Source organism: Phymastichus coffea, unplaced genomic scaffold, assembly GCF_024137745.1.
Source record: "Phymastichus coffea isolate CEN01 unplaced genomic scaffold, Cenicafe_Pcof_1.1 PCOF00024, whole genome shotgun sequence".
NCBI classification, from domain to species: Eukaryota; Metazoa; Arthropoda; class Insecta; order Hymenoptera; family Eulophidae; genus Phymastichus; species Phymastichus coffea.
In genome coordinates this window covers 3,474,860-3,501,199 of record NW_026706835.1, presented here as the reverse complement: position 1 = coordinate 3,501,199, position 26,340 = coordinate 3,474,860, and the positions used below count along the sequence as shown (strand labels likewise).

Sequence of the window (26,340 nt, the reverse complement as noted above, 5' to 3'; positions counted from 1 at the left end):
TTTCGGCAAGACGATTATTTTTTGACAGGTAGTGTGAACGGCGTACATTAAGATAACAACTATCCATAGTTTGAGAAAGTTTCGAAACATTGTTAAAATGTCCATAAACTAATAAATTTTATGACTTTTTTCGTTCTTTTCTTTATAACTTTGTTCCGTTAACATTTACAACAAAATAGTTGAATACTTTTTGTTCGTGAATAAATTACCTACAAAACCATAGGTTGTACGTCAAAAAATATCCATCAGGTAAAAAGTTATTAACTATTAACTTTTGTATTTTGAAAATATTATAAACAATTTTTTTTAACGTTGTTATAAACATTGTGCCACCGCTTCTCGTTGAATGGTGTCTTTGTTACGAGATGATGTGTACGGAATCGCGAATCTGTAAGTTTAATAGTTTACGAGTTATCGTCTTATAAACAAATTACATACTCGTTTATTTTTCGAAGCCCAATTGTTATCCACTAATGAAAAAAAAATTTACTGTATGTCTTTCAATGCCCTCTATCGATTTCCAAAATGATTTATCAAAAAAAATCAAAATTGCGACCGTGGGAGCAAAAAAACAAAAGCGACCTTAATTGCAAAATAGATTAATAACATTTTCAGTAACTTTTTTGTAATAATTATTTCGGGTTTGGATAGCAATTCAAATAAACTTCAATTTAAAACAACGATGGCACAGATCCGTTGATAAACAAAAAAGTTACAGGCCGGCAAAGTTTTTGGCTTATTGTTCAACAATTTATGCCACTAGTGGAAAAAAAATATCGTCATTGGCGGAATACCTCTAGTTTTTAGGGATGAAAATTTCAAGTCTATGGGAAAAAGGTAAACGGCTTAAAAAAATTTGGGAATATCAGCCCTCGGCAATAATTTTCACAATCTATCGCGCGGCGGCGGAGTGGGGGAAGCCAACGAATACTCGACAGAAAAATTGAGTCTGACCCTCAAAATCAGCAGCGCAATTAAAATCGCTATTTTCTCGTTAACTATTCAACATATTTTCATCATTTTTTTTTAATTTGATACCCCGCGACGAGAGAAATCTATTCCCGCTATATAAAATGAGCAAAAGTTATAAACAATGGCATAAAATTTATTTATAAAAAAATGTCATTTTTTTTTCTTCATTATTATTAACAGGAATGAATTATTATTATATAGGTAAGTAGAATCAAGTAGTTTAACATGTTAACTTACATATAAATAAATAATTAAGCTTACTTTTGAACTTGAAAAAAATATATATGATTCATTATAATTTTTTTGTCTAATGTTAAATGTGTATTGTCTAAATAATTAACTACATCGCGTTTATGATAAATTTAATGTTCTTAACTTTGAATATTCCAAATTCTTATATATTTGGAAACGTTAGTATGATAGAAGCCACTTTCTCTTTCGGGTTGCTTTTATGGCGGTCATAGTTTTATATATAAACAATTAAAACCCGTAATTTTATTTTTATACGCTTTTACTGGCTGCGATACAACGAGTGCTTTTTATTACCAAGGTAAAAGTAAATTACTCAAAATAGTATTAAAAGATGAATCTTTAATTACAAAACTAGCGGTATTTAATGATCCTAATATAGATAAAGCTAAAATCGTGGAAACCGGTAATTTAGCCATTATGGCTTTGTACGGTGCCAAACCCAATCAAAAAATGAGTTTAAATGTATTTCGGCATCACTGTTTCGAGGTAGGAGTAAAAACAAAAAAAAACTTCGATTTGAAATGGCTTCCCCCTAGCGAATCGGCTGCTGTTTGTCACTCCTACCGAGTGTATTATCAAATTCAATTGTGGTTGGGGTTAGGTAATAGCAGTAATCTGGAAGAAAGTTACACCAGTTTAAAGCTGAGTAATTGGGGCTGGAAGTACGTGAATAATTTTTACAAAACAGTTTTTGTGGACGGGAACTTGGTACCAGATGAAATTTTACGTAGTATTAGATGTAATTGTAAAAAGGGGTGTACAAATAATTGTGGGTGCAAAAAAAATGGAATGAAATGTTCCGATTTTTGTGGTAATTGTAAAGGATATGCGATTATTCGCTTATTTGTTCTTTCAATTAAATGCTGAAAATAAAATGTTAAAATGCTTGATTTTACTTACCTATATAATAATAGTTCATTCCTGTTAATAATAATGAAGAAAAAAAAATGACATTTTTTTATAAATAAATTTTATGCCATTGTTTATAACTTTTGCTCATTTTATATAGCGGGAATAGATTTCTCTCGTCGCGGGGTATCAAATTAAAAAAAAATGATGAAAATATGTTGAATAGTTAACGAGAAAATAGCGATTTTAATTGCGCTGCTGATTTTGAGGGTCAGACTCAATTTTTCTGTCGAGTATTCGTTGGCTTCCCCCACTCCGCCGCCGCGCGATAGATTGTGAAAATTATTGCCGAGGGCTGATATTCCCAAATTTTTTTAAGCCGTTTACCTTTTTCCCATAGACTTGAAATTTTCATCCCTAAAAACTAGAGGTATTCCGCCAATGACGATATTTTTTTTCCACTAGTGGCATAAATTGTTGAACAATAAGCCAAAAACTTTGCCGGCCTGTAACTTTTTTGTTTATCAACGGATCTGTGCCATCGTTGTTTTAAATTGAAGTTTATTTGAATTGCTATCCAAACCCGAAATAATTATTACAAAAAAGTTACTGAAAATGTTATTAATCTATTTTGCAATTAAGGTCGCTTTTGTTTTTTTGCTCCCACGGTCGCAATTTTGATTTTTTTTGATAAATCATTTTGGAAATCGATAGAGGGCATTGAAAGACATACAGTAAATTTTTTTTTCATTAGTGGATAACAATTGGGCTTCGAAAAATAAACGAGTATGTAATTTGTTTATAAGACGATAACTCGTAAACTATTAAACTTACAGATTCGCGATTCCGTACACATCATCTCGTAACAAAAAGACACCATTCAACGAGAAGCGGTGGCACAATGTTTATAACAACGCTAAAAAAAATTGTTTATAATATTTTCAAAATACAAAAGTTAATAGTTAATAACTTTTTACCTGATGGATATTTTTTGACGTACAGCCTATGGTTTTGTAGGTAATTTATTCACGAACAAAAAGTATTCAACTATTTTGTTGTAAATGTTAACGGAACAAAGTTATAAAGAAAAGAACGAAAAAAGTCATAAAATTTATTAGTTTATGGACATTTTAACAATGTTTCGAAACTTTCTCAAACTATGGATAGTTGTTATCTTAATGTACGCCGTTCACACTACCTGTCAAAAAATAATCGTCTTGCCGAAATGAAAAACCGCCTCAAATCCTATTTTTCCTGGGCTATATAGCGTTCTTGAATGGACGCACTGAGCAGGACCGTATCTCCAGTAGATTTGGTAGTCTATTCACAACCAAACAGACACGATCAATCACGGAGACATGACTCAGATTATTATAATAAAACGGATACTCTGAACTCAAAATGACTGTCTGAGAAACATGAGTGAGAATTCGTTTCATTGATAACAGCTTGATTATTACTGTTATTAATAAATAAACAATTAATAATTTATTTAAAGAAATAATAGTATATGAATCGAAAGCGTTATTTCTGTACATAATGACAACATTGTTATATTTTATTAATCTTAGCTAACCGATTTAATATTTACATTATATGATTTTGCAAAAATACGAAAACTGTTTAATATTTAAATGTAATTAACTAATTTAAGTTTTTTCTTTTTTTAAATTACTTCTACAAGTGATAAACTATTTTTATATGTAAAATGTTCTCATTATTTATTGTTGAATTCTTATTTTTTTATTAAAAATAGGCGGGAAAATTTGTGTATAAATACGCTGAATTTTATACAGGCTGGTTTTCTCTCCTAGCTTTGCAAAGTGAGCTATCGAGATTGAATAAGCTGGGCTTATACCTAAGTTATTTTTCTCTATTAACAAATCAATTCTTTCGTTTTCTACTATGATTTACGCTCGACTTATAGAAGATTTCGCGCTATAAGAAACTTGGGCTGAATTACATCCTTTTTTCAAGACAGACTTAAGCTATGCTTATGGGATACTTCTCACCATAAGAAACTAGGGTAAAATCTATCTTTTCTTAAATTCAATCCTAACAATTATAGATATTTCATTTATAATTTTACTTCAAATTCAATATTCATATATATTTTTCAAAGTTAAACGAATTTTTACTCATTAACGCGACAGATCAAGAGAGTACGAATAAAATAATAAATATAAAAAATAAAATAATAAATAATAAATATAAAAAGCATGTGCAGTCTTCCTACATATTATATCTCTCAAATCATGCGACATCCAGGCTGGATACGTAGATATTGTTTTCTTCATTCTCGGGGTATGACAGCCAAACACCTCAAATAACTTGCCATAAAACAAATCAACATTGATACCTAACTGAGCATGTTCATCCAAGAGTACAGCCCAGTCCACCGCATTAAGTGCATACAAATGATGGCCTCATTATTGGCTAGCCGGAATTTGATAGAAGGTAGCAGCATCCGTGTATTCCTCTGATTCAAGTCTAGTATACAATAAATAAGGAGCATGGTGACCATCAGAAAAAAACAACGAATCAAGTAAATAAACCACCAATACAGCATTATTGTAGCAGATTAGATCCAGTGTATATTCAGCCTTAAAACAAGGAGAGGTCACGAGCTAGGATACGCCAAATAAATCGGAAAAAATTGAACGTATTTTATCTAAAAAAAAGTACTCGTGTTTTGCCGTTTTCTCTCATAGGCCTACTGAACTGAGACAAAAAATAATGATTTTCAATTTTAAACGGTTGATTCAAGAACTTCACGAATTGAGGAAGTTTTCAGAGCAGTTCCATGGATCATATTCGCATATTTTATACATGATTTATATGTATTTTTATGACGTAAAATACGATGGTGCTATTAATTTTATCATCGGGTGCACCAAAAAAGTGGCAAAAGTAAAAAACCACTGAAAAATGCAAAAATAAGGATTTTTACGTAGATTTTCACTTCCAACATTTTTCGGCTACATCATATAAACTTAATAGCATCACCGTATTCTGCGTGAAAACATACATCGAAAACACGTATATTATATTTCAAAATAACGCTAGAATGTCCTTGAATTTCAATGGAACTCACGTATTCTTTGTATTTTTTTGTGTAGAATTTAACCGTGCTGTTGATTTTAACATAAGACCTATAAAAAAAGTGCTAGAGATGCAAAACGCATGGACGTATATGAGGTCTTATTTCAACACTTATGTTATCAAAAATTTTGTACTAATCTCGAACGATTATACCTTTACCTTTATACTCGAAGTCAATAGCACACTTCAGATAAGTCTTACTTCTGCTATATCGAATATCTATTGTCTAGATTACTTTTAGCTTTATAAAAAGTAGTCATTAAGTCTACTGCTTGCTGATTTATCACACAAAAAAAGTATTTGTCATAAATAAAATTAGTTTGTTCATGTCATATCGTATATTTTCGATGTAGTGAAATGTAAGATATGTTTATTTTAAAAATACTTTTTGTACAAATATATTTTTTTACAACATTTGAACTTTATGTTGTATTTCTGTTGCAGTTTAAATATACATACACTTCAATAGAATATAATCTAGAACAGTATTTGTGAAAGGGAAGTAGGGTGAGGATTAATGCTCTGCATAAAATTTATTTTTTTTTTGGTAAATTGAAGGATGGTAATCTATATAGTAGCATTTGAAACAATTATATTTTTACACCAAGAACACCTGGCAAATGCCAGTGCTCCATATCTACATTTTTCTTTTTTTGTTTCAGGAGGAAAATATATTTGTTTGACATTTTTAAATACCTCTCTATCTGCAATTAATCCAGAAGCAAACCAAGCATATTACAGCATGTTTTTGCAGCGCTTAACTGATTAGATATCAAAGAATGCTTCTTGATACAATCACTTCTGGAGCTGATACAAATTTGATTATTGACTACCTAAATAGAATTTTCCAGGGATTTGATGAAATATTTTAGTTGGCGATAAAAATATACGTCACATGGCTGAACCAGTAGAGTGTAACCAGGTGGAATAATTTTGAGAGTGCAAATGTTTTCTAAATTAACGTTTATAAATTGATCAAATGGATTATGATTTTTGTGTTCAGATCAACTATCTAATAGTATCATAAACTTATTATGACCTACATATGGGTTCAAAACATTGTCAACGTACTTCTTCGATAAAATTGATGACAATATGCAAGATTTTAAGCATGTAACAAAAGTATTTCCATATTGCTGAGTTAATGAGTCAACGGTTTTCTAAAAACTAGACCAAACTTTCCACTAGGTTCTTACCAGCATATAAAAACTTGAGAAACTGATTTTCCTGATACTGTCAAGATGTACTGCGCTGTATATAAATGTATAACCTTGGTTACATCTCCAATATGTACCTCAAGTCATTTTTGGCCCCGAATAGTAAGAGTACGATTAACATTTGTACAATATTCACAGCCAGTCTGATCATTGTTCAATACATAGTCTAAATCAAATTTTGTTATCAAATGTGAACATTCTTGTTGAAAATTTAGTGCATCACTTTGAATGTAGCGATTACTTTCTTTTCTGTTGACTTCAGATATCTAGTAACTTCTCTTTGGCCAATGCGAAAATGTCTTAAATTTTTTTACCCATGAGACAGAAGCAATAAATATGAATTCTTCTGATATAAACTTTATGGCAGCTTGCATAGCCCATTTTTGCAAATTCCTGGTTGTCACATGAGAATTATTTGTTAGGGCTTCATTAAATCTGTCAAGTGTCCAATTTGTAATCATAAAATACTTCTCAGTCTTAGTTCCACCTTTTTAAATGTGTTTTCTCCAGTTGATCAGTTTGTTTTTACAATAAAATTTTGCACCATTATTATTTTGAAATGTAGGCAGTTTCCAGTTAGGATGTTCTGTAACTCAATTACAGACTTTTATTTTTGTGATCTAATGAAACAATATCATAATCAGATCTCGACTTTTTTTCTTTTCATTCATATGAGGATTGACTAGATTCAGGGTAGTATTAGTTGTTTGAAATTTACTTGGTGCTATGACGTCTGTAATAAATATCACGTATTCTACAAGACTGATTATGACAATGAAATAGTTTATGGATTACGCGTAGAAAGAAATAATATTGCCTGGGAACATGATTTTATTTCATTCAGTTTAAAAATGTAAAATTTAATAATATTTAAGTAACTAATAATTTGCACTATTATGTGACTATTTTCTATGTTTGTATATATCAATGTAGAGTTCACCTGCGAGAGCTTCACTTGCGTCACGCCAAGGCCAGGCACATAAAGGTAAGATGCTATGGTCAACAGCACATGTGTGCGCGCCTTAGCAAGAACGAGTAGGAAAGACCGAACGCGCTGCTATAGCATGCTGCGACAGTATGCTGCAGTCATCGCGACTACGTAGGACTAAAGCAGCAATTAAAAACGAGTGAATCAGAGAGAGAAAGCGTGAAGTAAAATGAGAGGGGAACAAAGCGTACTAAGTAATAGTGAAGATCCCGATTTTGTCTTTCAGTAGTCACTATAATATATATGTATATATAGTACTTATATATCATATATATACATATATAAAATATATATATTGTAACGGGGTGTGAATGGAGACGGGAGTCAGTCAAGCAACTTGCTACTTGTTAGAAATAATAACGGCGAAATTAAGATCTGTATCACATGCGAGTTAGTTTATTTACGTATTCTCTACAGTATACTTGGCCCGCGTGTTTATATTTACGAAGCGCGCGCGCATCAATAACATGCCGCACCGGAGCGATCGCAGCTCTTTGTTCGCAGAGTTTGCACATGTACGCTACCGATTCTTACCGAGTACGAGGGATTAGTAATTAGTTCCACGCAGTCATATGTAAAAAGTCGCGATATACGAGGTGTGATCAAAAAGTAAGGTGAATTTTGAAATTTAGCGGGCTACGTCTGTTCGATCTTCGACTTTTTTATTTGGTTATGTTGGTACACTCGTCTAGAACATACGTTCCAAATTTCAGCTTTGTAGTATGTTTGGTTTGTTTGTGAGAGGCATCAAGATTAGAAGTGTTTTGCGTGCTCCACGATTTGCTGCTGTCTAAAAACATGGATCAAAGAGTTTGCATTAAATTTTGGGTGAAAAATGGAATCAAATGTTCCAAAACACTTGAAATGCTGAAAGTGGCATACGGTGAGTCTACTTTAAGCCAAAAAAATGTTTACAAGTGGTATAAATTCTTCCAAGAAGGCCGAGAAGACACCGACGACGAACCTCGTTCTGGACGCCCCAGCACATCAACAACTGATGAGAATGTTGAAGAAGTGAAGAAAATAGTGTTGGGAAATCGTCGAATTACCATTAGAGAAATTGCTGATGATATTGGCATCTCATTTGGTTCGTGCCAATGAATTTTGACGAGTGTTTTAGACATGAGACCTGTGTCAGCGAAGTTTGTTCCGAAATTGCTCAATTTCGACCAAAAGAAACGTCGCATAAGCATCGCCCAAGAGCTACTGAATGACGTCAACGATGATCCCGATTTACTCAACAGGGTTATAACAGGTGACGAAACATGGGTATACGGTTATGACGTCGAGACTAAGACTCAATCGTCCCAGTGGAGGCATTCTGGATCACCAAGACCAAAAAAAGCACGCCAAGTTCGATCAAATGTAAAGGTTTTGCTTACAGTTTTCTTTGACTGCAAGGGCGTGGTGCATCATGAGTTCTTGCCACAGGGTAGAACAGTAAATAAGGAATATTACCTGTTATGCGCAATTTGCGGGAAGCAATCCGCCAGAAACGTCCGAATTTGTGGAAAAATAAAAATTGGCTTTTGCACCATGATAACGCCCCTGCTCACACATCGTTGCTTGTGCGCGAATTTTTGGCTAAAACCAACACAGTAACGATGCCACAGGCACCGTATTCCCCAGATCTGGCCCCATGTGACTTCTTCTTGTTCCCAAAACTGAAGAGGCCCATGAAAGGACGGCGTTTTGCCACGATTGAGGAGATAAAGACGGCATCGAGGATGAACTAAACAAGATCACAAAAAATGATTTTTTGAAATGCTTTGAGGATTGGAAAAAGCGTTGGCACAAGTGCATTATATCCGAGGGGGATTACTTTGAAGGAGATAAAATAAAAATTGATGAATAAATAAATATTTTTTGAGAAAAATAAAAATTCACCTTACTTTTTGATCACACCTCGTATAGCTGGCCAGCTTACCTTTGTATCGGTCGCACTACTAGAGGGGGAAGGAGACAAGTTCGTTTATCAGTCCTTTTGAAGGAAGCGATTCACACATGGTTTCGCCCTCGATGGCGAAACTCTGCACCCACATTCACTCACACACACTCGCTACAACAGCGACGAAAACGGATATCTCGATCTCGGTCGTGACACTTTCACGCAAGGTTCGGGTTACTCGGCTGGCTAACTTCTTATCTCTCGGGAAAACTTCGAGGAAAATTCCGGCTACTCTTCACCGTGGCTGGATGCTCCAATAACTTATCCTCGACTGGTTCATTTATATTCGCACGCGTTCCGTCCTATCTCATACCGGGTTCCCTTTTTCAATTTTTCCCCAACCAGTAGGTGCTGCCCTCGCAGGCAGCCGCATGGTTGAGGCGATAGCGCTAACAAGATGTTTACTATCACAATATATATACATAAATTATTTTTTATTTTTAAAATGTTTACTTACGGTTTCTAGAAGCTGACAGACATTAACTATATTTTCCATTTTCACTAACAAAAATTTATTCACACAAATAAACAGAAAAAATAATTTCACAATGTGCTGTGACCAACTCGTAGTTTCCCTTGAAACTAACCGTTGAAAATTCTACCGAACGCTTGTAATATTAACAGGTAATATTTTTCTATAATATAAGGATAAGATAAAGAGGATTGGTAGCAAAACATAGCTGCTCTCTCTTTCTCTCTTCCAGAAAGTAGTGGAGAAGCTTAATCACCCTCAAACCAGCTGTGATCTATATTTGTGATAGACATAGTCAACTTAAGATAAGAGGGTAGGTAGTAAGCATAGCTGCATATGCGCTCCCTCACTCCTCCGCGCGCTGTGGTCCACGCTGAGTCAGAGCGTAGATTAGATTAGATTAGTTCGTTTATTGCGCCAATGAGGTGGAACCCCGTCTGGCAGTTTGGAAAATGTACATAACAAAATAATTACAAAATTTAAACATGACAAAAGACGAGATGCAAGGATGAAAAGTGACGCATTTGACTATTTGAAGGAGATGAATTACGTGAAACTATGTGAGTAGTATATACGGTGAGCAGCGAGTTTCCAATGGCATTAACAGTAAACACTAAGAGTATATATGTAAAAATAAAATAGAATTAAATATGAAAATATAGTAAAATAAAATATATAAAGAAAAATATAAATGAGTTATCAGATAAAACGACAAAGCTAACAATAATAAAAGATGAAAAATAATACTAAGATAATAAAGACAATAAAGGTAATAGAAAACAATAAAAATAGTAACAACAACAAAATACTAAAAGTAGTAAAAAATAATAAAAATAGCAAGACTAGTAAAGACGCGAATGGCACCTGTTTTACAGAAGGAAGGCCTGAAAAGAGGAAAGGTATAAAGACGGATCGACGTGCGTTCGGCTAGAAAATAACCATTCAATTGGCTATTTCATGAACCATAGGTCGATAGAGGGGTAAGTGTGGGACGATGGATAATTTTGGGAGAACGCGGCTGGATTGACCCTGTTTGGTATGCGAGTATAATCGGACAGTGTCGGTACCGGCATTAACTTCTCACGAGACGCCCTCTCAATCCATGCTCTAGCCTCGTAGTTCAAGAATAGATCACGGGTCCAATCCCTGAAGTTAGGGATCCGATCGGTGGAGAACAGGGCCACGCTCAGTGAGTTTAGTATTCTCTGAGCAAGTATAGCAAAGGAATGGTTCCATGCCTCAGTTCGAGGGGCCTTGTATTCGAACGCCGACGGCGGGTGGCGACCCGAGCGCCGGATAATGACACCATCGAGCAGGACAGACAGGTTTTTAGCCAGGTAATGCGACGATTTTCTGGACACAACGGAGTAGGCCAGAACGGCAAGGGCTCTATACCTATTTGGGGTGAGGGATAGCCAGCCCAGGGCTAGTCTATGGTGCGTGATGTGGCTGTTTATGGATAGAGAAGGTATAAAAGGGATCCATCCTATTACGAAGCGTACGCAGGCGTTTTGCGCAACTTGAAGCTTAGACGAGCGCTCTCCATCAAGCTGAATACAAACCACTGAGAGGTAATCAAAATGTGGGAAAACGAGTTGCTCGACAAGAACTATTCTGAGGGTAGTCGAGAGAGATTTCCTGTGGAAACGAAGTGAAGCCAGACAGCTGTATGCCCTCCTCGTCACGCCTCTCACATGTTCGGACCAGTTTAATGTAGGAATAAGTGTCACGCCCAGATTTTGAGCACTGGTAACATAGTCGAGTGGAACCTCGTTGATGGTGATCTTCACGATGTCATTCAAGTTAATAGCCCTAACGTACTGTTCGCTGCCTAGTATCATGACCTTGGTCTTGGTGAGGTTCAGGGAGATACCGTTTCCTAGTGCCCAATCCGCTATAGCCTGCACATCAAGCTGCACCCTCCCCAAAGCCTCCGCAAGGCTGCTGGGATGACAGTGAAGATAGACCTGCGTGTCGTCGGCATATAGCATATAGTTCATGAAGGAGAGAACAGAGGGTAGGTCCGAGATAAAGATTGCAAATAGCAATGGTCCCAGAATACTACCCTGAGGTACTCCAGTAGCAACCCTGAGCCAATCCGACACCCTGCCATCCTCCCCCATAACAGCCTGAAACCTGTCAGTCAGATAGCTAAAAAACCATCCCAGGACAGTGTCAGACAGGCATAGATCCCTGAGCTTGACCATCAGACGACCATGGGGGATAACGTCGAAAGCCCTGGAGAAATCCAGCAGGACGAGGATTGTAATTATACGCTCCTCAATAGCCCTGCGGACGTCATCCAGGACACCCACGAGAGCTGTCTGGGTGCTGTGGAACCGCACGAAACCCGCCTGCCGTGGATCACGCAGCTTGTGGCGGTCCAGGTAAGACGAGAGTTGTACATGAACGAGCCTCTCAAGCACCTTTGATACCTCAGATAACCTTGCTATCGGTCTGATGTCCGATAAAAGAGCGGGCGAAGGTACTTTGGCAAGAGGGGTGATGAGAGACCGTTTCCAGGAGGTAGGGAAGACGCCGCACAGTAATGATTTGTTGACAAGATGCGTGAGAGATGAGAGACAAGAAGAGGAGACGAGTTTAAGCATCTTGACAGACAAACCATCGGGACCGAATGTTCTGGATGTGGACGAGTTTAGTGCATCCATGACCTCCTGGCTAGTGACCTCACGAAAATTGAACGGGGAGTGGACGTGAGGAGCGTTTGGGGGACTCGCTAAAAGGGCGTCCAAAAAGTCACGTGTCAATGGAGGGGACGAGTTGACTATGTTGGCAAAGTGGGTGTTAAGTACGGCTGGAGAAAAAAATTGAAACGGGGATGGAAGAGCGCGCCTTGTGACTCCCAGGTTTCGTAACTCTCTCCATCTGGCCTTGCTGGTCGCTGCAGAAGACAGTCTGCCTGAAATGCAGGAATTTTTTGCAGAGTCGAGGGCATTTGAGACATCGTTGCGTAGTCTTCGGTACCCAGCGACGTCACTGCCTGAGCGGGTGGAGGATGCCAGTTTATAGGCAGCGTCACGCTTTTTCATAAGCGCAAGAATGCTCGGGGTCACCCAGGGTTTACGCCTAGAAGACAACCCGATGCACCTGAGAGGAGCTACCTCGTCAAAGGATTTTATGAGGACTTCAGTGAGAGAGTGCACCAGGTTGTCAAGGGGATGCACGTCGGCTTCGATCGATGAGCCGAAAGAGTGCTGCAGTTGTGTTGAAAAATTGTCGACCAGATTCGAGAGAAGGCCCCTGAGGGTCCCATTTAAGGCCGCTTCGTCCACCCGATTCAAACTGCGGGACCTAATGACTTTGGTGATATGATTATAAGTAGCGAAACGATAGGTGAGCGAGATGAAGTCATGACCAGCAATAAAAGGAGTATCAGACTTTCCAAATGTCTGGATAGCATTTAGGTCTTTCACTATGAAGACGTCAAGAGTAGTGTGGGAGGGGGGATTTGTATCAAGACAGTGATGAGTGGGAGCAGTGGATACGAAGTGGAGGTTGTGCAGGTCAACGAGAGATCTCAAAGCTCGAGCATCTGGCAGAGAGCTGGAACCTAGGTCCGCGTTGAAATCACCGGTAATGATGACATTTCCGTACAGAGGTAGGTAAGTGGCCAAGCAGTTGAAAAAGTATGTGGGAGAGCAAGCAGAGGGACGTCTGTAAACCACCGCCATCAAAAGCTTGGTGTTGTCGGACTTTATTTCACCCAGGATGAATTCAGGCGTGTTATCGAAAACTGGATCTGAAGTAGCTAGGAAACTGAATTTAAAGTGAGATCTGACGTACAGACCAACACCGCTACCCTGCTTTCCAATTCGGTCAAGCCTGAAAAAATTGAAATCGGGCAGAGAGAGGTGTGAGTCAGAGATATCAGGTGAGAGGAAAGTTTCGGTAATGGCTATGACATCAAAATGTGTAGAAATGGCTTGTGTTTCGAGAAGAGCAAAGTGACGGGGGGAATTAAGTCTGTTTATATTGATGTGGCCGACAACGAAGGAAGCAGAGGGCGGGGTATGGTCCCGGATTAGTTGGCATCATGGGCCAGAAACTGGAGGAGATGAAGTTGGGATGGCTTGAAATGGCTGGGCCGGAAAAACAGACACTGTCGGGCTGAAACAGCCGTCTGTTTTGCTAAGTTGCGGAGCCGGATTTTTTGGGATGGAGGCAGTAGGTCGCGATTTGACAACCTGGGGCGCGAAGTTAAGGTTGAGTGGAGCATGTCTGCGAGTGCCGATCGGAGTGGCAGCCACTGACATGGCACCAGAGCGCGGAGCGGCCTGGGCAAGAGGGTGACCAGGAGGCACAGGCGCGCAGGTGTCAAGGTCACTCTCCGACGTGATTGGGATAGGGGTGGAACGTGTGTTCTCCCGCATATGGACGACCATGCCCGAGACGAAAGGGCGCGCGAAACCCAGCTCACGACTGCGCGCGAGTGCCTTTACAAAGAGGTTGTGGATGGGCTGCGGTAAGAGCTGGCGGATGAAGACGGGATTTCCGTGACCGCACTTAAAAATATCCCTCGCCGTCTTCCCAGCGAGCTTGCCCGAGCGCTCCAGGATGACATCACGCACCACCGTTGAGTCGATACGCACGACGAAAGTGGACGTAGTATCGGTCGGATTTGGACGAGAGCGAGTGGCAGTCCATCTTCTGGTAGCCACTATGCGACCACCAGCTTTTGGACAGCCAATCGCCTCAAAAAGCATCCCGGCGGCATCCTCCAGCGAACCCTGGAACCCCTGCGGGAGGCCCATAATAAGGAGCTCGGAACGATCCTTGAGACCCACCACGGACTTGAGGCTCTTCACCTCGTCGGCAACACGATTTACTTTATTCAGAATGGAAGTCTGGGTGGCTCTGATCTCGTTCCGAAATTCAGTGAATTCATTATTCACGAAGCCAGAAAACCATGCTGGTGGTTTGTCGCCCGTGGTAGATGCCATACTATCCGGCAAGTGGGTTTGGTCCTCACTGGAGGGAGAAACAGTGGGAAGGACGGCCGATCGGTCAGCACTGCGGAAGTCACTCCGGGATTCCACTCTCGACGTCTTCGATGGGAAGAGCTCGTAAGGAGATGCCTGTCTCTTACGGCCTGAGGTTTCGATAAAAGGCAAAGTACCAGCAGAAGCAGAGTCAAAATGGGTAGAAGAAGGGAATTCCAAAAAAACGCCACCGGGCTGACGAGAGTTGGCTAAAACCGCGGACTGAAAAGAGCAGGCACGACAAGTAAAGGTAGCAGGATCAGGATTTGAGGTTAAATGGAAACAGTGGCGATGGAAAGATCTGATACAGGACTCGCACCGCAAGATATTAGCACCCAGATCACTCAGCGCTTCACCACACTCGGCGCATGAAGACAAGACCATTTGATAAAGGTGAAAGGTTAGAAAATTTAAAACTATTTAAAACAAAAATAAAAATTCATAGATTGAGCCAAAAAGTTTCCCATATCTCCTCCCCGGATCTCAAAACTACACAAGAAACTGTAACAAGTGAGATGGTTTAAAGGACCGATCGAACGACAAATTAAGCTGTTTCAATTTCGCGCGAAAATTTGAGTCACTGACCAGTCATAAACGGTAGTTGTGAAAAGTCTGGATTTAAAAGATTTGAAAATTGGCGCCTCAGTGGCACCAACTCAGTTAGTTAAGGATAAAAATTGGCGGGAGACACGGGAGTAAAATGATGCCATTTACAAGAGACGGTAAGGGAATTCGCAAATTAACCTAGAGATGATTGATACGCAAAAAGAAATGAGTAACTTAGACGCAAGAATGAAATGAGAGAAAATGATTGATGACGCGAACGCAGAAAAATTACATTACAAATTTCATGAAAAAGCAAGAAACACAGTCGATAGAATAAAATTAAAATTAAGATTAAAAATAAAATTGTCTAGCATGTAAAATAGCGCTAGATGAAAATACAACAGTATTAAACTAAATAAAACAAAACAAGATGTTGTAAAATAGATATAAATTAAAATAAGCTTAAAATTAAAACAGCCATCGCGATGACTGTGCGCAGGAACAAATTAAGTGAAGAGAAGTGATGCGGCGAAGAAATAGCACCGGCTATGAGGAGTCTCTCCGAGAAGATTCAAATATGTGGATAACGGTAAAAATAGTTGACACTGGTACTTAGCAGCAAAAATGTTGGAAATGTTGCATTCGGTGAGATGTGTAGTGTGTAGTGTGTAGAGTGTAGCGGTCCTGGAGTGGAGGCTGTGTTGTTGTTTGTGTTGTATGCAGAAGTGTGTAGATCAAAACTCGTTCAAATTTGGAGAATTGATGAAGGTTATGTTGTAACCAGGCAGGCGGTTTTTTTCATCCACTGGCCAAAAAATTGACTGAGAGCCAAGAATTTTTAGCAGGAAGCGCAGTGGCCAGCTGGACGAACTCGCCTGCAAAAATATGCCGCTCGAGGAAGTGGCAAAATTGAGAAAATGATTATTAAAGAAGAGAGCCTCAAAGACCAGTGTGTCGCTACTCACCGAGAGAGAGACAGAGAGAGAGAGCACACCGTTACTACTACTATAGTAGCGCATCCCCATCAGGCCAGAACTATAGACAGCATGCGCTCCCCTCCTCCTCCGCACGCTGTGGTCCACGCTGAGTCAGAGCTACAGAGAGAGCACGCATTTACTACTATAGCATCGCATCCTCAAGTTAGAACTATAGACAGCATGCGCTCCCCCCTCCTTCGCACGCTCGGGCCCTATACTAAATGTATGCGCGTGTAGGTAATATACACAATATGCATCCTCTAAGGTACATAAGGCATTGGCTCTAATGGTAGAGCGCTAGCCTGCCAACCCAGAGGACTCCGGTTTGATTCTCCGGTCTGTCTCTTCATTTTTTTTCAATCGTCGCTATTTTTTATTCGTTTCATTTTCACTTCATTCATTTTCAATGTAGCAAGTAAATTGACAATAATATATTTATAACTTTAAAAAAAATACATTTAAATTAAATTAGACAGAAAGCACTAGGTATAGGGTCCCTAGGAGATCTATAAACCTTCCTCAAAACATTATAAACAATTATTAACATTAATAATAATTAATATGGAAGGGTTAGGCCAGGGAACCAAAGGGTTAAACCAAGGACCCCCACGAATATTGTTACTAATAATTGTTAACAATAACAATTATTATTAACATGAAAGGGTTAAGCCAGGGAACCAAAGGATTACGGACCCCCCGCAGGTGTGCTGGAACATACATTGCTTTACTACTGACGCAATACTCAAGTTTATAAAGATTTCATTAAGACTTTTGACAAAGATAGATTTGCATTTATTTATAAAATCACGTATCCCACGTGGTTTGAGTCAGTGCTCAGGTCGATACGGTGCAACTAACAACAGATATATGAAAAAAATATTTGATAGTAGCGTAGTAGAGGAGTACCTTGCTTATTTAGACTCTAATACCTTGTACGAATTTGCAATGACACAATATTAGCCACGAAATAAAATTGAGCGGGAAGAAAATTTTGATAAAATTGACTTTCTACACGTTGCAAATGATGTTCAAACAGGTGATATTTTAAACGACTTCTAAATAAATTAGATTAGCCGCAACCAACTCACGATGAGCATAATGATTTTCCATTTTGTCCAGAACACATCATGCTTCCTGGTTCTAAGCATGAAAAATTATGTGCTAGTTAAGTGTAATTAACTATTAAGTGTAGTTTAATTTCAGATTGAACCAGAAAAAGAAACCTTCCAAGTGTATACATGTTCAAGAAAAAACTTATATACGTGAGATGATTACATGGGTATATGCACATCAAACTGCTCGTCTTGGAGAATGGATGTATATGGCTCGTAATAAAAAACGGTTTAATATGAGAATCAATCGTTTAAGTGAAATTGTCACACTTATATTCATAAAAAAATATAGAAATCAGAAAAATAAAAAAACAAAATATATTTTATCATTTTATTTATTTATATAATACCGTTTACAAATCATCTTTATTAATATAACTATTATACAATTCGTAAAATCCTAACCATTTTACATAATAATGATCACTGTTTTCTTACAATTTTTTCTATCAAATAAATATCCGGATATTTTGTCTTGAGTAATTCTTCTTCGTAAAAATCACCAGCGATAGATTTATTTTGATAATCTTCCAAACCATAAGTAAATGGAACTGTTTTCATAACTTTATAAACTGTTAAAATTTCTGTTGACCGATTCGCTGTATAGCCTTTCTTAAAAATCTGTTTACTTTTGCTTACTCGTACTTCGTCACCAACTTTGAATTTTGTAAGTTTCGTTAGAGCTAGAGTTTTTTTCGCAGACAGTCGTTTTAATATTTCTAAAACTTTAGCAGCACTTACTTTGATAGGTTTCATTCCAATTGTTCGATGTTTGGATTTATTGTATTGTGAAATTAGATCAAATAGTATATCCAACCATTTACAATTACCATTCAGTGAGAAGTTTTTCCACATCTTATTTTTCAAAGTTCTATTAAATCGTTCACAAATTGATGCTTTCAATTTACTATATGTAGAATACATATAAATTTTATATTTGGTCATTAAACTTTCAAAATCTTTATTATAAAATTCACGATCTCTGTCAAGACATATCTTTTTTATTGGCACATATCTTTTCACAAGTATAGTTTCCATAGCCTTTGCAACATCTTTACGTACTAGTTTTTTGTTTGACTGCCTCACATCAAGCGTACTTTGAAGAGCAATCAATAGCGCACAAGATATACTTGTAATTTTTATTTTCTCGTTGATATGGTATCATTTTAACAAGATCGATTTGCCATGTCTCGTCAATATCACGAATGTCAAATGATCTTCGTAAATAATTACGACGAGTTGACTTATGAAGCTCATCTACAACTGTTTTATACTTGTTCTTCATTTTTTTTTCAATCGCAAAAGTTTTTTTTCAAAAGCATCTAATTTAAAATTCAGTGCTGAGATATTCTTGTTGATAGTTAACAATTGTGATGTTCGTATCACTTATAAATAAAATAATTCGAACTCTCGTATCTAGCTAATGAGTAAGAATTTGTTGTAACAAAACTTAATCCTTTGTTACCAATTCTTTTGCGGGGTAAGTGAGGCACTTTCGCTCATGACAATTGAGAGAGGAGAATGATGGGAGGTTGATAAATAAATTATACACAGACAAGAATCAAATCTCATTTACAACCTCTTATTATTATTAATTATCACACTGAACAAACGCGCGCATAACATAATCTAAATTACCGACTAACAAACTGCAAATAGAACAATAAACTACTTAAGATAATCACAAATGAACATTTCGCATTTTATCCTAATACCAAATCGCATACTTAACCTATTACAAACTCACTTAAAAACTACGCGGACTAATACCGGGTAAATTGCCCGGCACGTGGGCGCCTGGACAATTCACCGGTCGCAACTTACGTCACTACAAATTAATCTTAGCGCGAACCTTCAGATAGCCGGCACGTGAGTGCCAGGCTATCTCTTTCACCGCGCACCGGTCGTCGCATCAACAGAGAGAGAGAGTGTAGAGAGAAAGAAGAAAAGGAAGGCTTGACCTTTGTTCTCCTGTTCCTCGCAACGTCGAGAATCCTGGGCGATGTGCTGCCGCAGGACGTACCGGGCGTCGTCGCTGGTCAGATCGTCGCTAACCGCTGTCGCTGACCAGGTCTCCGTCGGCGACGTTGACTCTCTTGGCAGGTGGGCTGGCTGCTGTTGCTGGCAAAGCCGTGGCCGGTAGGGCTGATCGTGCTTCCTTCCGGCTATCCCAAACTGCTCTCTCTCTGCTGGGCTCGGACTTCCGCACTGTAGTAGGACTAGGCTTCTACTCCCTCACTCTAGTAAGGCTCGGCTGCGACTCTCTCACGTACTAATTCTTGCGCGCATCTTGCAGTCGCTCTGCGGCGCTCGCTCCTCTCCCTACCTTGACCTATTAGTTAGGCGGCACGCGACGCGTCGCTTATCGGTCACGCGTTGCCCGCCTGCCAATCCCTGCATAGGCCTAATACTCTCTTTCTCTCTCTCTCTCTTTCTCACTCTCTCTCCGCGCTCTTCAACTTTTCTTGCGCTCAACTGCGCTGGCTCGTCCTTGGCGCTGAAACAAAAGACCAAGTGTTAGGCGCATACTTAAATGCGCCCAACGTTGGCCACCACGCTTAGCCGAGTGGGGGAGGGAGAAACGCGGACGAGAGACGGGCAAACGGCCTGCTCTCGTCACATTGTTTCCAATAATTTTACTCTAATTGTCAATAAAATAGATAAATAAATCAAATGTAATCAATAAGTAAATCAAATATACAAAAATAAGTACAATATTTCGAGGAAAGTCAGACAATGCCCTAGTTTCTTATGGTGCGAATTGTCCCGTAAGCAGAGCTAAAGTCTTTCTTTGATAGGATATAATTTGGCCCAAGTTTCTTATAGCGCGATATATTCTATAAGTCGAGCTTAAATTATAAGGAAGAGACAGTCTTGCTCGGTTAATCACAATGAGAGAAAGAACTTAGGGATAATCCAAGTTTATTCAGACTCATGCGCTCACCTTGCAAGGCTAGAAGTGAATCCTAGCCTGTGCAGAGGTGGGCCTATTTATACATAGATTTTCCCGCTTATTTTTGCAGGAGAGATGTCATCGAAAATTCGAGAGACATTCGCGAATTTTGAGAAATGAGTTTTCTTAATTTACAAGTAAATAACCATTAATATTAAGTTTTTAACACATGTAAACTTTACAGAATTTGTTATTTGATTTTATACAATATACAATTATCGCCAATAGTGTCGTTAAAAGTTATTAACTAATAAAGTTAATTAACGTGATATTACAATATTTACAATAGAAAATTATTAAATTTTCATATAACTTTATAGTTGATTAATTTTGGAAGTATTCTCTAAAATTAAATATTTAAATTAATTAATAACATTTGAATTATGACTAATTTTTCATATTTGTAACGGTTTTTTCTAATCTTATTATGCAATTATTAGATTAATTATCTAAGATTTCTAAATCATAAAGTTATCATTATCAAGTATAAGCTTAATATTTTCGTTCTATATATAGCTTATTGTTTAAATAAATTGTTAATTGTTTATTTACTAATAACAGTTATTATTCAGCTGTTATTAATGAAACCAATTCTTACTCATGTTCTATGCTTATTCACTTTGCATATGAATTATTTACATTTTTCTAATATTTCATATGTTAACGTAATAAATAAATCAACTTTGCATATTGATATTCATTATTATTTTATAATTGAATGTAATTTTTGTTATAATATTATGAATCTACATGCTAAAATCTATATAATCAATACTTTGTTATATTAAAATTATCTCTAATTAACATATTTTTCTTAATATCCAAAATCATTATATCTATGTCTATTACTTTGTGACGTCACGCTGTTTATTTTGATTCGACTCTTATTTGTATACAATCGCGTAAACAGTGAGGTAGCGCCGTTTAATGTATTGATTTGAATAAACAGATAGATACGTCAGACTAGTTGCAGTAATTCAGTGATTTAATAAATAGCTCATAAATAGGACCGTTACACAATTTTTGTTCGATATAAGTGTATAACAACTGATTATTTAAACTTATTTCATCAACTCTCGCTTCTAAGTATTAATAATGTTGAAAATTTGTTCCAACTCGTCACTGATAACTTTTTGCAATACTTTAAGTTTGACAGGCTTGAATGTTTGCAGATCAGTATCTCATTTTCTATATCAAACTGACCATCATCAGTTTATTTAAATCCCAAGTGAGGCTACTAAAACAATCTATTGTAGTTAAAATGTATTTGACTCCTCCTCGTGAAGTTGGCAATGGTCCATAAAAATCTATAGATAATAGATCATTTGGTTTTTCAATTAATATAGGCTGCATTATGGATGATATCTTCTTCGTATAATATTTTGTGCGTTGACAGAGATCGCAACGATTTATAGTTTTAGCTACTTTCTTGCGGAGCTTGTGGATATAAAAATTTTCTTGTAACATTTTTGTAATTTTTCTAGATCCAATATGACCATATACTTCATGTATTTCTTGGATCAATTCTTGAACAATTATTTCTAGCAATAATAATTTATTATTAATTTTGTCTTTTTTATACACTAAATTGTTATAAACTATATATCTATGATTAAAATTTTCTTTATTCCTTAAGTTTTGTACAAGACCATCATTTTGTTGTAATAACTCCATATTCTTGAAATATTTCATTAAATCTCGTGAAGGTTCTTTCATCGACATAGCAATCTGAATTTCATCCGTATAGTTATTACTGCAGTCTGTGATATGACTAGATAGAAAGTCTGCGGCTTTATTCTTATTTCCTTGTAGATACTCATACGTAATGTTATAGTCTTGAAGAAACAAGCACCATCTTACTAATCTCGCATTCGTAAATTTACAAGTTGTTAAGAATTTCAACGCTTCGTGATCAGTACGAATAATTATTTCTTTCGCACCTCTTAGATACGTTTCTAATTTTAAACATGACCAAGCTACAGCTAATAGTTCTTTTTCAGTAGTAAAGTAATTTAATTCTGCTCCTTTTAGAGTTCTAGATAAAAATGTTATAACTTCTTCATCACCTTCATTATTTAATTATGACAAAGCAGCGGCTATAGTATGATAACTGGCATCAGTTGTTAATATGTAAGATTTATTAGGATCAGGAAATTTTAAAGTAATTGTATCAATAAATATTTTTTTCACGTTATTAAAAGCTGTTTCATGCTCAGGTAACCATTGATAGCCTTTACTTTGTTGCAATAAATTCATTAATGGTCTACATATTTCAGCATAATTTTTTGCAAATTTTGTATAGAAATTAACAAATCCAAGGAAGCTTTGCAAGCTTTTCAAATTTTTTGGAGCTTTATAATTTTGAATTATTTCTAATTTGCTTTTTTGAGCTTTTATACCTTGTGGAGTAATAAAATGTCCTAAAATTTCAATTTCTTCTTGAACTAATTTAGACTTTGAAAATTTCAATGTATCTCTTCGACAACATGTAAATAACGTTCGTAAATGATAAATATGTTCATTGAAGGTTTTAGAAATACATAGTATATCATCCACAAATGGTATAATGAATTGTTTTAAATCGCCAATTGACAAATTTAAAGCTCTTACTAAAGCTGCTGTACTAGTACATGTACCGAAAGGAACTACATTAAATTCGTAGGTATTGCCCTCGATAATAAATGCTGTATATTTTTTACTTTCTTCATCGAGAGGAATTTGCCAAAAACTACTTGTCAAATCAAAACTAGAAATAAACTTTACTCCGAAAGAATGTTGAAAAATATCATCCATATGTAGTGGGGCTTCATAATCTTTAACTAATTTTTTATTTAATTTTCGAGCATCTAAACAAAATCGCACTGATCCGTCTTTTTTAATGCTTATAACAATTGGATTAATATAATTACTAATTGATCGACGAATAACACCATCTCTTAGCACCTCTTTGATTGCAATTCGAACATTTTCTCGATAATTTAACGGTATAGGGTACTGTTTTGAGAAATATGGCTCTTTATCTTTTAAAATTAATTTATGAGTATATACTTTCAATAAACCTAATTTTTTACGAAATACATCTCTAAATTCGTACACAAGCGAAGCTATCTCATTTTTTTGAGCATCGGTAAGGTTAGAGCTTTCATCAACTTTCTCATCAATTTCCCCTCGAGTTAGATTTTCAGAATCATCATTTGTGATGCCTGCATCTATTTCATTACGAGTTAGATCAATGAGTGATGGTATGTCATCCCCAAAATCCGAGACAGTATCATACTGAATAGTTAAGCTTTGATATGTACTTTCATCTATAAATGCATCGTTATATTTCATGTTTTCCAAAGTATTATTAATTTCAAAATAAATTTGCACTTTATATGTGTCAAGTTTAAGCTTTATATTTTTCATAGTATCATAACCGATAATACAATCTTTTATTAATCTAGGAATAATTATGAAGATAATATCAATATATTGCCTACCCCATTTTACATTCAAATAAATTTGCTTTTTCAATCTCACCGATTTTTGGCCTGTAGCTACCTTAGTAACGTGTCCACTAATCGGAAGAGTAGGTTTATCTTTAAAATTACTTAAGTTTTGATTATAAAATTCTTCTGAAATAGCAGAAACATCACTACCCGAATCAAGTAGAGCTTTTACTGGAATATTTTCTAATAAAAGCAATATTTCAGGACAAATTCTGCCCTCATCGCTATTATCATTATTTGATAGTTTACCGTTAATTTCACATCTAGGATCTTCAAAAATAGTTAATAATTCTTTTGATAATAAATCGTTACTTGATTTTATTGTTGCAACTCGTTGCAAGCTTTTGCATTTATCCGATTTCCGAGAAGCAACATTTACTCGTTTCCCGAGGAGGTACTTGGTACATCTTGCAAAATCGGTTTTGTAATATTCTTATTTTTATTTGCTTTATTATTCTTATTATTCGACTTACTATTTTCAATTGTTATGCTATTAATTTGTTGTTCTCCGTTACTATCTTTTTGGGCATGACGTGAACTAATATAATCATCATTATACAAAGAAGATAAAACTTTAATAAATTCTGATATCTTTTTTATATGTCTAGCTTGAACTAATAAACGTACATCTCTATCAAAATGTCGAGATAATTTATCTATTAATTCTTCTTCATCTAGATTTTCATTTATATCAAAAGCTAAATTAATTTTACGTATAGCATAATTATAACGTGATAATTTTCCACCAAAATATTTTCCAAATTCTATATCGCGAGTAATATTTCTACGTATTTCAGCGTTTCAAAATTTCTCTTTAAATAACATTTCAAAATCTTCAAAATTTCTAATTTCACGCTGTACTAAGTCATACCAAGAAGAATTTACTCCCGTCATAGATTAAGATAACAAACATAACAATTGAGCAGTATTATAATTACTTGCTTGCAAATAACGTTTGAGATCATTTAAATACTTTACTGGTCGTTATTTGTAACTATCGTCAAAAACTGGACACGTTAAAGCAGGTTGCTTAATGGTTTCAATAATAGTTTCATTAACAATAGATCTATTTTGATCATTATTCTTAATTTTATCAATATTCTCACGAAGTACTGAAAATGTTTCATTCATTTCCATGGCAACATTATTTTTCGCTCGAATAATATCATTAAAATTATCTTCACATCTATCTTTTAAAATAGAAATAATTTCATTTGATTTTTCTAAATTTGATTCTAAATTTTTAATTAACTGATCTTGTTCAACTATTTTATTCGTTAATCTATCAACCTTATTACTTAAATTCTTAATAGTTTCACAAATTGTTTTAAAATCATTTTGTAACTTAAACTGATCAGTATGAAATGTCTTTAATTCATCTACTACAGCCCTTTCCCATTCGTGCGTTCTTTTTTGCTGCACAGTCAATTCCTCACCAATTAGTGATTCACTAAGTTCGTTTAGAATTGTTTCAGGAGCACACTCAGTAGAGTTATACATTGGACGTTTCTCGTTTGACATTGTAATATCAACTAAAAAAATCCAAAGTATATAATTAATTCAACACCAATAATAAATAATATATGGATGACATTAATCAATATGATTCGACAAATAATCAAACAAATTGAAAATTATATATTCAAATTAACAAATTTATTTCATAAATAATAGTACAAGTTAAGCGCCAGGTGCTGGTCTAGATGCTAATATATGCTCTACTGTATCAGCTAAATGATTCAAATCAGAGCTTATATTTCTTAAACTCGTATCAAATAAACTCATATTCTTTTTATAATTGTTACCTAAATTAACAAATGAATTCGCAAGTTCCATATACAATGTACGCAGTTCACTTAATTCTTTTTCCAGTGACGCATTTTTATATAATATTGCTCGCATTTGTCTATTTCTTTTTGGCATAATAAAAGAAAAATCTATAATATAATTACAAACTAATACTAAATAAATAACAAACACTTAACACTAATTAACGTAACAAGAGTCCTGTCACGGTCGCCAAATGTGATGTTCGTATCACTTATAAATAAAATAATTCAAACTCTCGTATCTAGCTAACGAGTAAGAATTTGTTTCCAATAATTTTACTCTAATTGTCAATAAAATAGATAAATAAATCAAATATAATCAATAAGTAAATCAAATATACAAAAATAAGTACAATATTTCGAGGAAAGTCAGACAATGCCCTAGTTTCTTATGGTGCGAATTGTCCCATAAGCAGAGCTAAAGTCTTTCTTTGATAGGATATAATTTGGCCCAAGTTTCTTATAGCGCGAGATATTCTATAAGTCGAGCTCAAATTATAAGGAAGGGACAGTCTTGCTCGGTTAATCACAATGAGAGAAAGAACTTAGGTATAATCCAAGTTTATTCAGACTCATGCGCTCACCTTGCAAGGCTAGAAGTGAATCCTAGCCTGTGCAGAGGTGGGCCTATT

At 36.1% G+C, this 26,340-nt stretch overlaps 1 protein-coding gene across 2 annotated transcripts in view; it reads left to right on the top strand.

The window, feature by feature from the left end:
* The window catches only part of LOC131675502 (methionine-R-sulfoxide reductase B1-like), a 104,148-nt gene that overhangs the window by 65,174 nt on the left and 12,634 nt on the right, over positions 1-26,340 (top strand). The window contains exon 3 of one of the 2 annotated variants that reach the window (XM_058954509.1): positions 5,838-6,707. The exons of the other annotated variant lie outside the window; for it this stretch is intronic. Coding sequence (XP_058810492.1) covers positions 5,838-5,944 — 107 coding nt within the window. The 3' untranslated portion in view covers positions 5,945-6,707. Of the gene's footprint in view, positions 1-5,837; positions 6,708-26,340 lie in introns of those variants that run through there. 2 annotated transcript variants of the gene reach the window in all.